The sequence below is a fragment of the Balaenoptera ricei genome, chromosome 5, assembly GCF_028023285.1.
Source record: "Balaenoptera ricei isolate mBalRic1 chromosome 5, mBalRic1.hap2, whole genome shotgun sequence".
NCBI classification, from domain to species: domain Eukaryota; kingdom Metazoa; phylum Chordata; class Mammalia; order Artiodactyla; family Balaenopteridae; genus Balaenoptera; species Balaenoptera ricei.
This window is the reverse complement of record NC_082643.1, coordinates 110614768-110628799: the sequence shown is the minus strand read 5'-3', so window position 1 is coordinate 110628799 and position 14032 is coordinate 110614768. Positions and strand designations below refer to the sequence as shown.

At 40.9% G+C, this 14032-nt stretch overlaps 1 protein-coding gene across 1 annotated transcript in view; it reads left to right on the top strand.

Annotated features, from left to right (window-relative positions):
* Positions 1–1413: 1413 nt before the first annotated feature.
* Positions 1414–14032, top strand: part of DKK2 (dickkopf WNT signaling pathway inhibitor 2) — a 113006-nt gene continuing 100387 nt past the window's right edge. The window contains exon 1 of the mRNA XM_059924210.1: positions 1414–2345. Within this exon, the coding sequence (XP_059780193.1) occupies positions 2124–2345 (222 nt within the window). The 5' untranslated portion in view covers positions 1414–2123. The remainder of the gene's footprint in view (positions 2346–14032) is intronic.

Below are 14032 nucleotides of genomic sequence, written 5' to 3'. Positions count from 1 at the left end.
CAGCCCTTTTGGTGGAAAAGAAAGGAGTCACTAACGTTCTCCCCTAGCAACTGTTGACTGTGCACCGCCGTCCGCGCTGGTGTGCGCCAGGATCAGGTGCGAAAGCTGAGGAACTCAGGTCTGAAGATCCTAGAGCGTGTTTAGAAAGAACAGCCTGCTCCCCTAGCTGTTAGCCATCAAGTTGTGCCGCACGGCCTCGATTTCTCTGTGCACAGATGTTAGCGCACCAGAGAAGGAGAAATGCAACAAATTCCGAAGCCCTTGGGTTGCCTTGGAAGCCTTGGCTCTCTACTGCCGCTGAACATCTCCAGTCCCAGAGACTGCCTGGGACAGCTCTCATCTCTGTCTCCGGGAACGCTTCCTCGCCTTGCCCAGCGGCTGCCACTGGCGCCCCCAAGCGCCGCAGACCCGCGCGCTCCAGGCCTTCTCTGAGCCTCTTTCCCACAGAAGCGAACCGGACCCGGGGAGCCTCGGGTCTCGCAGGAAAGGCTTCGCATGTAATTCCCAGAGGCTAAGGGGCAGAAAGCAGAACCTCCAAGACTCCCTTGCCGCCCCGTTCATTCCTGTCTGGGATTTCCTCTTTGCAAAGGGACGAGTTGCCTGGGACGGTAAAGGTGCCCGGTAGAGCTGTGAGATTCAAAGCTCGGAAGGTACTCAGGGGGCCCCCATTGCTCCCAGCTCCTCAGAGAAGTAGGCAAACGCTGCTTGTGTGGTGGGGAGGGGGACTGGAGTGTGAAGAGGGGGAGACCAGAACGTCCTACACGCCTCTCAGAGGGAGAATAGGAGCATCTTTCCCCCTTCTCTGGTACTCTTCTTCCCAAAGCCCCATTTGGGTCGGTTGGGCACTCCCTGGCGCACCAGTACAGCGCCAGTCTCACACATCCACTGGGAGGCACAGGCTAAAACCCAACTTGAGCATACACAGACCATTAACGCCCAGATGCTCACTTCTTTCAGTCTTCTGTAGGGCTTTCCCAGTGCTCCTCCAGGAGTCAGGGGCTGGAGGTGGGTTGGGGAGGGGTGCTGGCGGTCCCGAAGCGAGGTGGCACCTCGCCCCTCTCCACGTCCACATTTGCCATCCGTTTGTTTGCAAGGGTTCTTCCATCCTCTGGAGTGGCTGGTTGTCAGGAATAATCAGAACCCCGCCTGTTCCTCTGGGGGTGAATCCCATTTCCTCAGCCGCTGTACGGTGCAAGGTCAGTGGGAGGGGGCGAGGGAGAAGCAGAAGGGGAAGCCTCAGAAGGAGCAGCCGCAGGGAAAAGAGAAGAGGGGGGCGGGAACGCGGGGGGTGATAGATACGTTTTCATTCTTTGTCACTATTGAATTGGGGGCGGAGGAAAAAAAAAAAAACCCATTGTGGGAAGCTATAAAAAGCAAAGGGGGCGGCGATGAGAGAGCAGACGCAGAGAGGGAGACCTCGTGGAGCGCAAGACAGCTCCCGGGGCATCGCACCGTCCCTGGCAGCGCTTGGCTGCTGCAGGGCTGTGAGCCGGAGAACAACGCTTCGGGGCGCCTGTGCGTGCGTGCGCGTGTGCGGGACCTTGGCTGGCCTCAGACCTCAGGGGTCTTGTCTGGGGGCGGTTCCTGATCCCCCATATAGTGCCCGCTAACTTTGAAAAGGAGGACTTATGTCCTGCAAAGGTTGAGACATAAGGGGTAGGGAAGGAAAAGGAGAGAAAACGCAACTGAGGCCGAAGGAGAAGGAACTGATGTGGACCTCCTGAGCAGTTGGGAGGAGGACTGGACCAAGGAGAACCGGGCGGGACCTCGGAGGTGCGGGGCAAGGAGCAACGGAAGCGGTGCGGGCCGTGGCGCTGGGTCTTCTTGCACCTCGGGTCACGCCTCCTTGGCAAGAAGGCGCCTCGCCTTTGATTGCTTCCAGTTACTGCAGAACTTCCTGCCCTGGCGGAGAAGCAGGTCTTGCTTGGGTCACGCTCCCTCCCGGTCTGAGGCGTGAGACTGAGTTCACACGGTGCTGGGCCCCCAAAGCCAAGTGGGGTTGGGGGAAACAGAGTCTGCGAGTCCCGGCGCCCCGAGCGTACGGCCCCGTGTTGGGCTCCTCCCTCCCTCTGTATCCGTACCCTTGCGGGCTTTGCCCCTCCCTGGGGACCCCTCGCCAGGAGATGGCCACGCTGATGCGGGGCAAGGACTCCTCCCGCTGCCTGCTCCTTCTGGCCGCGGTGCTGATGGTGGAGAGCTCACAGTTCGGCAGCTCGCGGGCCAAACTCAACTCCATCAAGTCCTCTCTGGGCGGGGAGACGCCAGCCCAGGCCGCCAATCGATCTGCGGGCACATACCAAGGACTGGCTTTCGGCGGCAGTAAGAAGGGCAAAAACCTGGGGCAGGTAGGAAAATACCCCCAATGCACTCTTCAGCCAGGAGAGGTAGGGACCGGCACTCTCGGACACTTCATTTGCCTTTGCCCCCGAGGGCGCCCCCAGGTGTGGCGCGCGAGACGGCTGGGGAGGGGTTCGCAGATGCACGTCTGCACTGGCGGGGGTGGCTGGGTGGCTGCGAGTGCTGGAGGGTGTGGAGCGGGCGGGATGGGGTACTTTCTCATCTTTGCTTTGGGATATGATGGGCATGTGCGGAGATCTAGTGCGTACAGATGGGGGAAAGGGCCGGAATGGTCCTTCTCCACATTTAACACGGTGGATGTCGAGGATGATGTTAATAGCTAACACACAGCAACTACTATGTGTCAGGTACTGTTCTAAGCGTTTTACATATGTTTAATCTTCACAACCCTATGAGGTGGGCGCTGTTACTATCGCTATACGGCAAATGAACAAACTTAGGCACCGAGTAGAAGCTCTTTGCCCACGGCACACAGTTAGTGTAAGTGGCAGAGCGGGATTTGAACCCGGACAGTCTGAGTCCAGTTTCTGGGCTCTTAACTGTTTCATTTCACAATCCGAAGAGGGAATTTACCGTTTTTCAGGTTCTCCTTCCTTCCCAGCCACTTTCTCCTTTCCGTGAAGTAAGGTCACATACAGAAAGCTTAAGTAAACGTGCATTTCTCACTCCTGGATATAAATCATCCCGGAGAAAACAAAATAACGAAGCGACAATGGCAGTATCATAGTTACGGAGGACCAGGGTGCCTGGGACGTAGCAAGGAAAACTCCCGAGGTTTATTTTCCAGAGGGAACTTTCCGCGAGCATCTTTGTTTCTCTGTCACACAGACAGATAGATTGACAGTCATGCAAACAGTTACACAAACAGACACAGAGAGACACGAGTGCGCACACCCTGCGCCCGTTGTGGCCAGCACGCAGCGGCCGGGAGAGGGGGCCCTGCGGGCACTGGGAACCACTACAGCTCCCCCTTCCACTCCTTTTTTGCGAAGCCAAAACCGAAAGCCAGTTTGCCAAGCAGCACGGGCACATCCACAGCACAACTGTCAACCCGTGAAGGCGGCTCATTGCCCCACAGATTCTGGGTTTCCTTGTTTTATGAGAGGATCCTGCTGCAGCTGCTGTGCGCGTCCTCCGCTGCCCCTGCCCCCAGCGCAGGCGGCAGAGCGAAGGTTGACAATCAAGGCCGTCCTGGATGGACAGCGAGGGAAGATTCTGCTCCGCTTGGCCCCCTAGTGCCCTCTCACGGGGAAAGTTTTGCTCGTTTTGCAGTTCCAGAATGCTTCCTAGGCTTTGAAATGTCAAACATTTCAGCTATCCTCTCAAAGGAATACAAAGCCTGCAACCACAGTAATTTTTTTTTTAAAGTCTCAAGGGAAATAAACTATACATCTGCATACACACTACATGCATACATGTCCTGTGCATATTCTCACACATGTGTACATACCTCCATCCACACTTACAAGACCACTCTCATTCCATTTTCCTCTTCCTTAGGAAACACCCTGCCATTTTCAATAGGAATGGACTTCTCTTAGAAGTCCATAATGTCATGGGTCAAAGACTAGAAAGGATGCTCTCAGTCCAAATCATCAGATTTTTTTCTAATGCTACTGACTTCAAATTCCACCTTATCAGTTGCTGAAAAGAGCTGGGTTTAGTTTAGCAAAGAACAGAGGGATGGACCCAATAATCTTTGAGGTTCCTTTTGATTCTAATCCATGTACATTCTGTGAGTTTCTGCAAAGGGCTTTCTGTTTCCGTCACCATTGGGCCCTAACACCTGCTGTTCCTCAGTCAAATTACCAGTTATGTCAGCACTGCCGCTAGCCATAGGGTTACATGGGTTAGACTGTGGGATGCATCCCAGAACCTGGCTTATCCTTTATGTTTTGGTAGCATATCAGTATATAAATATGTATAAAATATGTGTGCTTATTTTTCTATCTCTCCAAATATCTGCTCCTTAAAGAGGTTGTGACTCTGTTTTGCATGTCTTCAAATTGAAGATTGATTTATTTTATAAATGAGTTGAATTTTTCTTTTTCTTTTTTTTCTTTTTTGAGTTGGATGTCTTGTATGCTTTCCATAACTTAGTGGTCCTATGGAATATATTTCATTATATTTACTTAACTGTAATACAGGATCCTTAGAATTTGACATTGGGTTTGTGAGAAAATTACAACTTATTAGAGACAATGGTAACATAGAATTGAAACATTAAGTTGACTCACAGTAAGATAGCTGTAAAATAAAAGGATTATCTTTTGTACATTCTGGCTTCTCACTTGTTTATTGGGTGACCTAAAATGTGTACTGTTATGAAGGAAGAAATAGAAAAAATCTTTCCTCTTTGAAGTAGAAAGAGGAATTCTTTGAATATTTATGGGTCTCTTTATCTTCTTTCTACCACTAGTTATGTGGTTACCAAAATTCTTAGTACTCTTATTTTCAATAATGGAATGGAAATTAGAAAGACTGTTCAAAACGGAAGATGCCACATCCTTTCATGGAGAAAAACTTTAGAAGTAAAATGTAGCTGAACTGAATTTTTATCCATCATAACATGATTGATTGAGAAAATTTGCAGTAAAATGCCAACTGATAAAACTAGCTAATTATGTAGTGTCATCCTTAGGCCTAATAAGTCTGGTTGTCTCCCCGTCCCCAATCTTTGATTGATGATACTGAACTGTATGCATTTCAGAGGTACAGGAACCAGAGACTGTAAGATATAACTTCAAGTAGGCATGTCAGAAACTTAGTCTTTGGTCTCCTTTTCCTTAAGTGAAAATTGAATAATGGTCTGTTTTTCCTGATTTACTTTCAGAATAGAGAATTAAAATAAAAATTTTATTGCTATTGCAGAAGAAATTACTGAAGAAATTTAATAATTCACTAATCTACAAAAGTGAAAATGAGACTAAATTGGCACCAAGGTTTTCTTGATTCACTGTAGCTGATTTCATATGAAGAAAACATTCTAATTAGTAGGAATTCTACTTGTCCTGTCAGCAAGGTGAATCATTTGTAAATCACTTCTGGAGGAGTAGCCTTTGAATTTCAGGAAAGATTTAGAGGGCACTCAAAGAAAATGAACTGTTCTCCAGGGGTGTTAAAATTCTCATTCTTAGGTTTGCTTTCAAAGACGCAGTTATGAGTTACGATTGGAAACTGACATAGAAAATTGAATTCATTCAGGTGAATCGATACAGAAGTAGCAAAAATTATTTTGCAGAATTATTCACATTGTTTTAATTTGACTTTCCTTTTGCATCTATTATTAATGTGTTTTAAAAGGTAGCGTGTGTATGTATATGTATATGGGATAAGTGAGATTGTAGGACTGTTACTAACATATATATAAATATTTATATATCTCAATTTCTAAAGAGACTTGCAAATTTTCTAAATCAAAAGTATTATTAGACAAAATATTCAATATCATGCGCTTAAATATATTCTGATTAAGTACACTGTTGTTCAACATCACCTCTGGAGCATGAGGTATCAATTTTTACAGGCCACCTTAAAGACAGATTTAAAAAAAATAAAGCAATTTATAAAATCAATTTACCCTTGAAATTAACAGTGATTTTTTTTTTTTTTTTTGAGAATGAAAAACCTTTTGAATGTGTTTGTAATAGCTTCTTTTAGTCTTTACTCCTTACTTTGTCTTAGACTGGCAGATTAATTTGAACACAATGCTGTATGATTTTGAAATATTTTTAAAAGTTATGATGAGAACTGTGGAAAATAATTATATTTTAAAGGTAGATAAGCTTCCTGGCATGTGTCTCTAAAACGAAGGTGAAACTGGTCATGTAAATTCAGATTCCATTATTTTCTGATATAATTTTGATGCTTGAAGGACGGTGGTTTGGATGAAGTTATGTTGTGAGAAAAGAACGCTTGAAATACATTGAAACAGAAGCTTGAGGACGTTGGTTAGAGAACACTCATATTTGTATATTGAATTTTCTTTAATAAAAATGCTGTATCTATTTGTATGCACAAACACTCATGAATATGCTCATTGAAAAAACTATATACCCTATTTTCTGTAGGTGATTTCTTCACTTTCTAAAATTATCCATGACTTTTTTTTTTTAAAACCCCAGTCCAACTTTCCCCTGCTTGAGGATAAATATTTGCTATCTCCTCTGGACATCAACTGACACTAAACATAATCAGGAAAGCAAATCAGTTTTTAAATTAAATTTTTCAAAATGAAAAATATTTGAAATACTCTACACTACACTACTTCTTTTCTTTCACGGTGGATAGTAGAGAATTGATGGTTGATACAAGTGAAGGTTACCTCGTGAATAGCAAGAAAAGTATTTTAATGATGATCTAAGTAGAGGCATCCATCATTTTATTTCTGTGCTAGAGGAGAGAGAGTAAAGGACAAGGTTACTTAAACTCACTCCAGCTGTGACTCTGACCCTACCATAGTCTTCTTTAGCACTCCCCTCTGATACATATTCCTTCCCGGGATGTTTCAAATCTTACAATTTTTAAAGTAGAGAAAGCAATGTAATAGAAAGGTAACGTATATTCTGTTCTAGGAGAATACTGCCGCTTCCTCTTCTTTTCCCTGCACAATCGTTTTGTGTACATTAAAATGATCTGTTAAATTATAGAGGCCTTTATAATACTCAATATACTTACTATTTTAGACTCAGTCTCTTCTGGCTGTTCATTCTTTGGTACTGATGTAACATTGAAATGAATTACAATCTTATTTCTGTCTGTGACTCCCTCAATGCCCTTTTAAGTCATTTTATTTCATTATACCTCTAGTCACTTGTACTCATCCATAAAAAGGAGATAAATCTGCTCCTAGTTAATTATTCAATCATTGAAAAGATTTATGCAATATTTATATTCCTCTTATTGAGTCATTTTTTAAAAAAATCTGAAGCAACCCTCAAAACAAAATTAATAATAATTAATAGATAGATTTTTGTGTTGTGTAGGATTGCTTTAAGATTACATAGAAAGATTAAATATGGAATATATAACAAAAGTTTAGTATTACTGTTTAAGGAAAGCAGAAGTTAATTTTTTTCTTTCTCTGTCCCCACTTTCTGGGAATGAGAGAATGACATATTTATCTCTGATTGTTGGGTTTTTTTTTTTAGGATAAATATAAACCATTCTCCCAAACACAGAGGTCAACTGATATAAAATATGGGAGATTTTTTTTGATAGGAACATCTGTCCACAGGAGGAAAGTCACCATCCAAATATTTTAAATTGTGGCTTCCCATTGAGTCTCTCATGCTAACAATTTTGGGTTATTGCCCACTTCTTTGGGTTCGAAACAAGGAAGGCTGGCCACGAATAACACCAACATCTAATCAGGGTCCTTAGGGAGAGTTCATCCCATAAATCCTTGTCTTAGTGATGGTAAATTAAATCAGAAACCTTTAAGGCAGAAGGGATTTCAATATCAGATATAAATTGCTGTATTTTAACTCAGTTTATGCAGCACTAAAAACAGAATTATTATATTCTAACTTTTATCCACAACCAATGAACCTGAATAAGAGACTATATTTGTGGGATCTTAATACTAGCTTAGATTTATCTATGTGCTTCAAATAAATGTAGAAATAAAATCAGCAAAACACAAAAGTAGTAAACATTTTAAAAAGTTACTTATCTCTCTTCCATAGTTAGATAAAAAGGGACAAATACGCATCAGATATCCTTTAAAATATATTACAGCATCTAATTTAATTGGTTGATTCTACTTATGTATTATAATTTGGCACACACAATAGCTCATATTTAAATATTTCATTATCATGCAACATTTTAACTGTCCCAACCTGTCTAAAGCAAACAAATAAAATCAGTGAATGAATAAGTACATTAAGTGGCAAAACAAAGCATCACAATTAGGGGGAGAGACTTCTTAAAGTAGTGGATCCATCCAAATATCTCCTAAAAAATGTTAGCTCTCCACGGTATGCTTTACCATGTGGAATAATAATGTTCTTTCTTCCCAGGACTAGAAGAGAAGAGTGATTTTCAGATATTATTTCCTTAAACTGGCTTGCAAACAGTTATAGCACACATCAAATTATAGTAAGAGGTTCCGTTTATTGATTATTTACTCTGTGCCAGGCACTGCTGCAAATGCTTCATTTGAATTAATCTTTTAATTCTCTCGGCAGCCTTTGGAGCAAGTCCTAACATCATCCTTGTTTTTATAAATGATAAAACAATAATTCTCCTGAGACACAGAGAGGTTATGCAATTTGCACAAGTCACACAGCAGTAAGTGGAGAAAGCCAGAATACGAACCCAAGCGATCTAGTGTCAGAGCCTGCATATTTAACTACCAGACCATGCTGCTACAATATGCTGCAATATACAATATGGATACAATATCCATACAGTGTGGACTTAAGAGGAAACATGGACCTTTATTTTATTCTTCCCTATTCTATTTTCTAATGACATGGATATAACTCTACATTCATTAAAACCATAGCAAAACCCAAACCCTCTGTTGATGCCAATTGCTACTCTGAGTAACCAAAGTTTGATAGCAGTTCATGGGTACAAAGGCATGCACATAGTAGTACACTAGTTTCATCTCTGCCTTTACTTGCCTCCCTGCCAGGGAGAATTCACTGTCAACAAGGAAAACATACACACACACACACACACACACACACACACACACCTCTTTCTTTCTCTTACTCTTTCCCATTAAATTATTGCGTTGCCCCAAATAGAAGGGAATGCTATTGCATGGATTCTATTTTTCTCTTTTTTTCTCATGGTAACCACCGTACAGTCCCCAGTACCCATCATCCTGCATCTAAGTGACACCACGTGCCCACTGACATCAGCAAAGTGGAGGCCTTCTCAATGGCTTCTCTCCAGTGGCTTTAAGTTGGTCTGGCTGGCATCCCTCACATTAGGATCAGATTGGGGGAAACTGTCTAGGTTTAGAACCTGCTATTGCTTTTGTTTTTTCTTTACTTCTGACCCCTCCGAGCTGCCTTTCAGAGCATCAGTTGATCTGTAGCAGCACTGCAGCACTCCAGCTTCCTAACAGAATTCCTAGGGGAATTTTTCCAAATTTCAGCTGGCTAGCTTAATGTCTTTGGAAAAGCCGCTTAACCTCTGGTCTTTTTTTAAAAATCTGTAAAATAGGATAACAGTAGCAACCATAATAGTAACAATACTCATCTTACTGGGCAACAGGGAGGAAGAGGAAAGTGCACTTAGTCATTGAACTGATGTCATTATTACTATTACCATTACAGAAATAAGTAAGGTCAAGTGCTCCTGCACGAAATAGAAAGTGGCTGCTTAATTTTCCCCACCAAGATGGGAAGGAGTAACTAAATGAATGCATGTGATGTACATGAAGGAAACAAATGAACTCAATTATACCAAGGCCAAGAATTGTAAAACAGAACAAAACAGGACAAAATACACACACACACACACACACACGCACACACACACATGCTATCATGTTTCTTGCACTGATTGTTAGAATTAAAAGGGATGGTAAGTCAGTGCTGTCTTGTAAAACTTAAGCAAAATAGCACATAATTGAAAATTGATGAAATTATACAGAAGCAAGAGTATAGCAGATATTAAAAATACAACCACAGTAAGGAGAGGTCCTAAAAACTATGGCAATATTAGTTATTTAAACATGGGGACCACAATAATTGAACAACATGTTATAGTCTGCTGCCAACAGCATTCATTTGATATTCTCCAAAGTAAGACAGCCTATGCCAAGGCAAGCTTCTTGACACTTTCTGCACAGTGCTTGGAGCCCAAAGGGCTTGCTGAGAATTTGGAAGACTTATAACTCTCTTTGAGTGTCAGACTGTCCTGCTAAGAGGACTCAGAAATTTGGAGCTCATTATTCTCGTTCCATTCCCTTTACTTGTTTGTTTGTTTTGAGTTCTTTTTTCATGATTCAGGTAATTTGGAAATATTTTAGTAATGTTAAATTGAGAGTGAAAGTCATCTCACTGAAGTATGTGATGAAGTTCTTTTAACATACTGGATACAAACTGTTTGCCAATAAGAGTTTCTATCTGGTAATGAACTAAAAAACTTCATTCAAGTGGGAGGACGGGGAAAATTGTCATTTAAAACCAACTGAAATGACAGCTCACATTCAAATAATAGTCTTCACTTGCTCATTGTAACTTCATCTTAACCCTTTGGAATTTAGCACTGTGAACAAGCGCTGTGTTAACTTGTCACTTGAAAGCCAAAGTCTTTTTTCCAGTAACCATCCTCTGTACTCTGTTGTCTGTCTTTTATACCTAATATAGCCCCTTGCTTCTGTAATATTACATATTTTTCTTTTCCTCTCTGGTTTGTTCCTCTTTATTTCTTTCACTGATTCCTCCACAACCTTCTGCCCATAAACGTGGGCATTCCTTCACATTCTCTCCCCAGTCCTCTTTTCTTTCTGTTCTGTGTTCTTTTCTTTGCTGATATTATTTCCTTCTTTGAAATCATTTGTCACATATGCAGATGTTCTTGATAAAAACTCCTGAGCCCCCCTGCCTGCTCAACTGTTTTGAAGTACTTTCAGAAACAAACAAAAAATCTCCATATCAAAAATTAAACCATTTACGGTTGACTACAAATTGTCAGGAGTCAGGCAACCAAGTCTTTATGATTTCTCATTGCTAACAAAAAAGTCTGCTAAAAAGTGCCCCGGGTTAGACTAATGCAGCCCCCAAGAATCAAGTCTGATTGCCCCAACTTCTCATACTCTTTTCCCTTTCATCACTTACTGGACATGAAATAAACCTGTGTAGATTCCTATCAAGACAGGTGCTTTTGTTTCTTGAACTCTATTTATTTGAATGCTTTGGATGTAAAGGGCCTCCAGTTTTTTTTTCTCTATGATGGACTTGTTACATCAACTAGTGTCTGATGAGAATATGCAAGTATCTATTATTTATGCTCATGAAATGTTACATATTATAATATGCAATACATATTTTAAGCAGTATATAATGTTTGTTTTTATAGCTTGAACTACGCACTAAAGAGTAATTTTTTGCTACTTGCTATTTTATAAATAATTACTAATTTCTAGTGTAAAACGCTTCCTTAACATTTATTTTCCACCTGATAGACTCTTAAAAGTGCTTGCCTCTTTAATAACTGAATAAGAGGATTCTTCAAATATGCCTAATCATTATTAATCAAGATGGAGAGCTTTATAGAAAGAAACAAGAGAACCTTTTATCATCTACAAGTTTCAAGAACTTGTACAAGAGACTAACGTGGGCATAGTTATAGCCGGGAGATACATTAGCAATCACCTAGTTTAACTCGCTCATTTTACATACGAGGCAACCAATTTAGGAGATGGTCATGATCTGCCCAATGTACCACAAATAATGCCTGTGACAAAGGAACTTCTGCGGGAACTTGGATCTTCTGACTTCTAACACAAGCCTTTCGAATAATAACAAAGCTCTGTAGAAGAATTAAATTCAGTTGATTACAAAACTGATGGGAGATAAATTATAGGTAGAGCTCTTTTTTCAGCTCTAAATTTGTGTATGTCAAAATGTATTAGCAAAGAATACAATGTCATGATTCCAACGGTGTCAGTAGGATTTAAGCAAAATTAATGAAAGGATGTGGCTTTGACTATGTTATCCTTGCTTGCTTTTTCATTCATAATACCTTAATAAGCCTGGCTAAAGAGAGTCTGTACCAAAGAAATATATTTTACATTGGATCAAGTACACATACGTATACACATACACACACACACCCCCTTGAAAAAAAAGTTTCAACAATAAATACTTTTAAGATGCAGTGAGTCTTTAAGTTCTTTCCTTCTATTCTACTCTGCACTATTCTCTTGTTCTGTTCTCTTTGCTCTCTCTCTTTTAAATACTGGTCATTACTTATAGAAATGACTGATCAAAACCCGTGGTTTGAAAAACCACTGACTCATTTGCTACTGCCCTCACCCTGAGGGAACTCAGGGCATTATGCTCAGAGATTGGTAGTACTTGAGGAATCAGCCCCAGTGCGGGGAGATAGAAAGCAGAGGCAGGCGGGTTTTCACGGAGAGAAGCATCCACCATCTCAGACCTCTCCCACTTTCCCTTCTGCAACTGCATGTCAGCCTCTGGCCTAGATGTGGTGGAACTCTTCACCTTGGGATGTGCCTAACCTCTGCCTCTCTCTCTGCTTCCAGGAGTAACTGACTTATAACAATGCCGTGTTTGGTCCTTGGATGTTTCCTGTTAATTAATTTCCATGTTAATCTGTTATCCCACATTAGTATTGTTCTTTCTGGGTGTATGCCATATGTATCATCATACTTTATTTCTAAGAATATGCAGTTGAGGATGGCTACAGTTTCTACACAGGACAGCAGATGAGCTTGACAGAGCCTGGGATAAAGATTCAGAAGACCTGGTTAGCCTATTTTTTAATATGCTGGACATTGAAGAAATCATCTAACACCTTTACGCCTTAGTTTTCTTATCAGTAAAGTGGGAGCTGTGACAATGGTGTCTTTTCCTATCTCTCTGCAAAAAATAAAGTATTGTTTATTTACATTACATCATTAGAGGTTGTGTTATGAAAAAAAAAATTAAGACCTTTCCACTCTGAATTTATGAAAGACAAATCTGAATTAGACAGAATCAACCCAAGAATGAGTTATTCGAGTTGGATTTTATGATTCTGGAATCATAAATTCAGTTTCTGTTTTGACAGATTGCCTTTATTTTTTTAGGGAAGAAAGACTGAAAGCGGAAGGTGTTTTTTGGTTTTGTTTCCTTTCTTTGCCTATTTGTCTTGATTTTCTTGTATTTCATCAAAAATTTCAGTACCAGTAGTAATTCTTCCACATTTCTTATTAGAACTTAGTGGTATTATTATAAGGATTATTATTTTTATTCTTGCAGGCTACAAACAGCCTGCTATTAGAATATTCTGCATATGACATTCAAGAAGAGCCCTATGTGTTTTTATTCTATCATGTATGAGATGTGTTACTGTTTATATATTTTAAAAACATCTTGGAAAGGCATTATAAGGGCCTCAATAATAGAAGTAAGTGTATTTTTAAAGCTCTAAAACTAAACTTGAGTGTCATATTTTGGGCACATTATAGGTTACAGGGTTCACAGTGGATAAAGTTCAGAGAAATAGCCAATTATAAAGTCAAGCTGTATGGGTGTGAGATCACGTGAACTGTGACAGACAAAATATATTTTGCCACAAACTCTTCAAACAGGAAAGTGGGTATTTTTCAAAGCTGGTGAAAACATATTTTTGTTTTACTAAGTAGGCGTTTCCTAATGAACAGTGTAGTAGTTCTGATCTTTCACGTTCCATGTGCAGGAATCTCACCCAAACATTTGTCCAGGCTAGAAACAGTCTAGGCTTCCTGCTTGCCATCCCTGCTCCTAGGCAATTATGCTCTAATTGATAGGATTCTACTTCTTTTTTAATATCGATCTCTTTTGTTGTTTTATTGTCATCCCAACTGCCATTGCGTTGATTCAGACCATTGTCATTTCCCAGTGTAACATTACAATTTTGTGGTATTTTTGTGCTTCTCCAAACCATCCTCCACACTACTTCTAAAGTGAGCTTTCTAAAATAAAAATCTGATAAGGGTCCT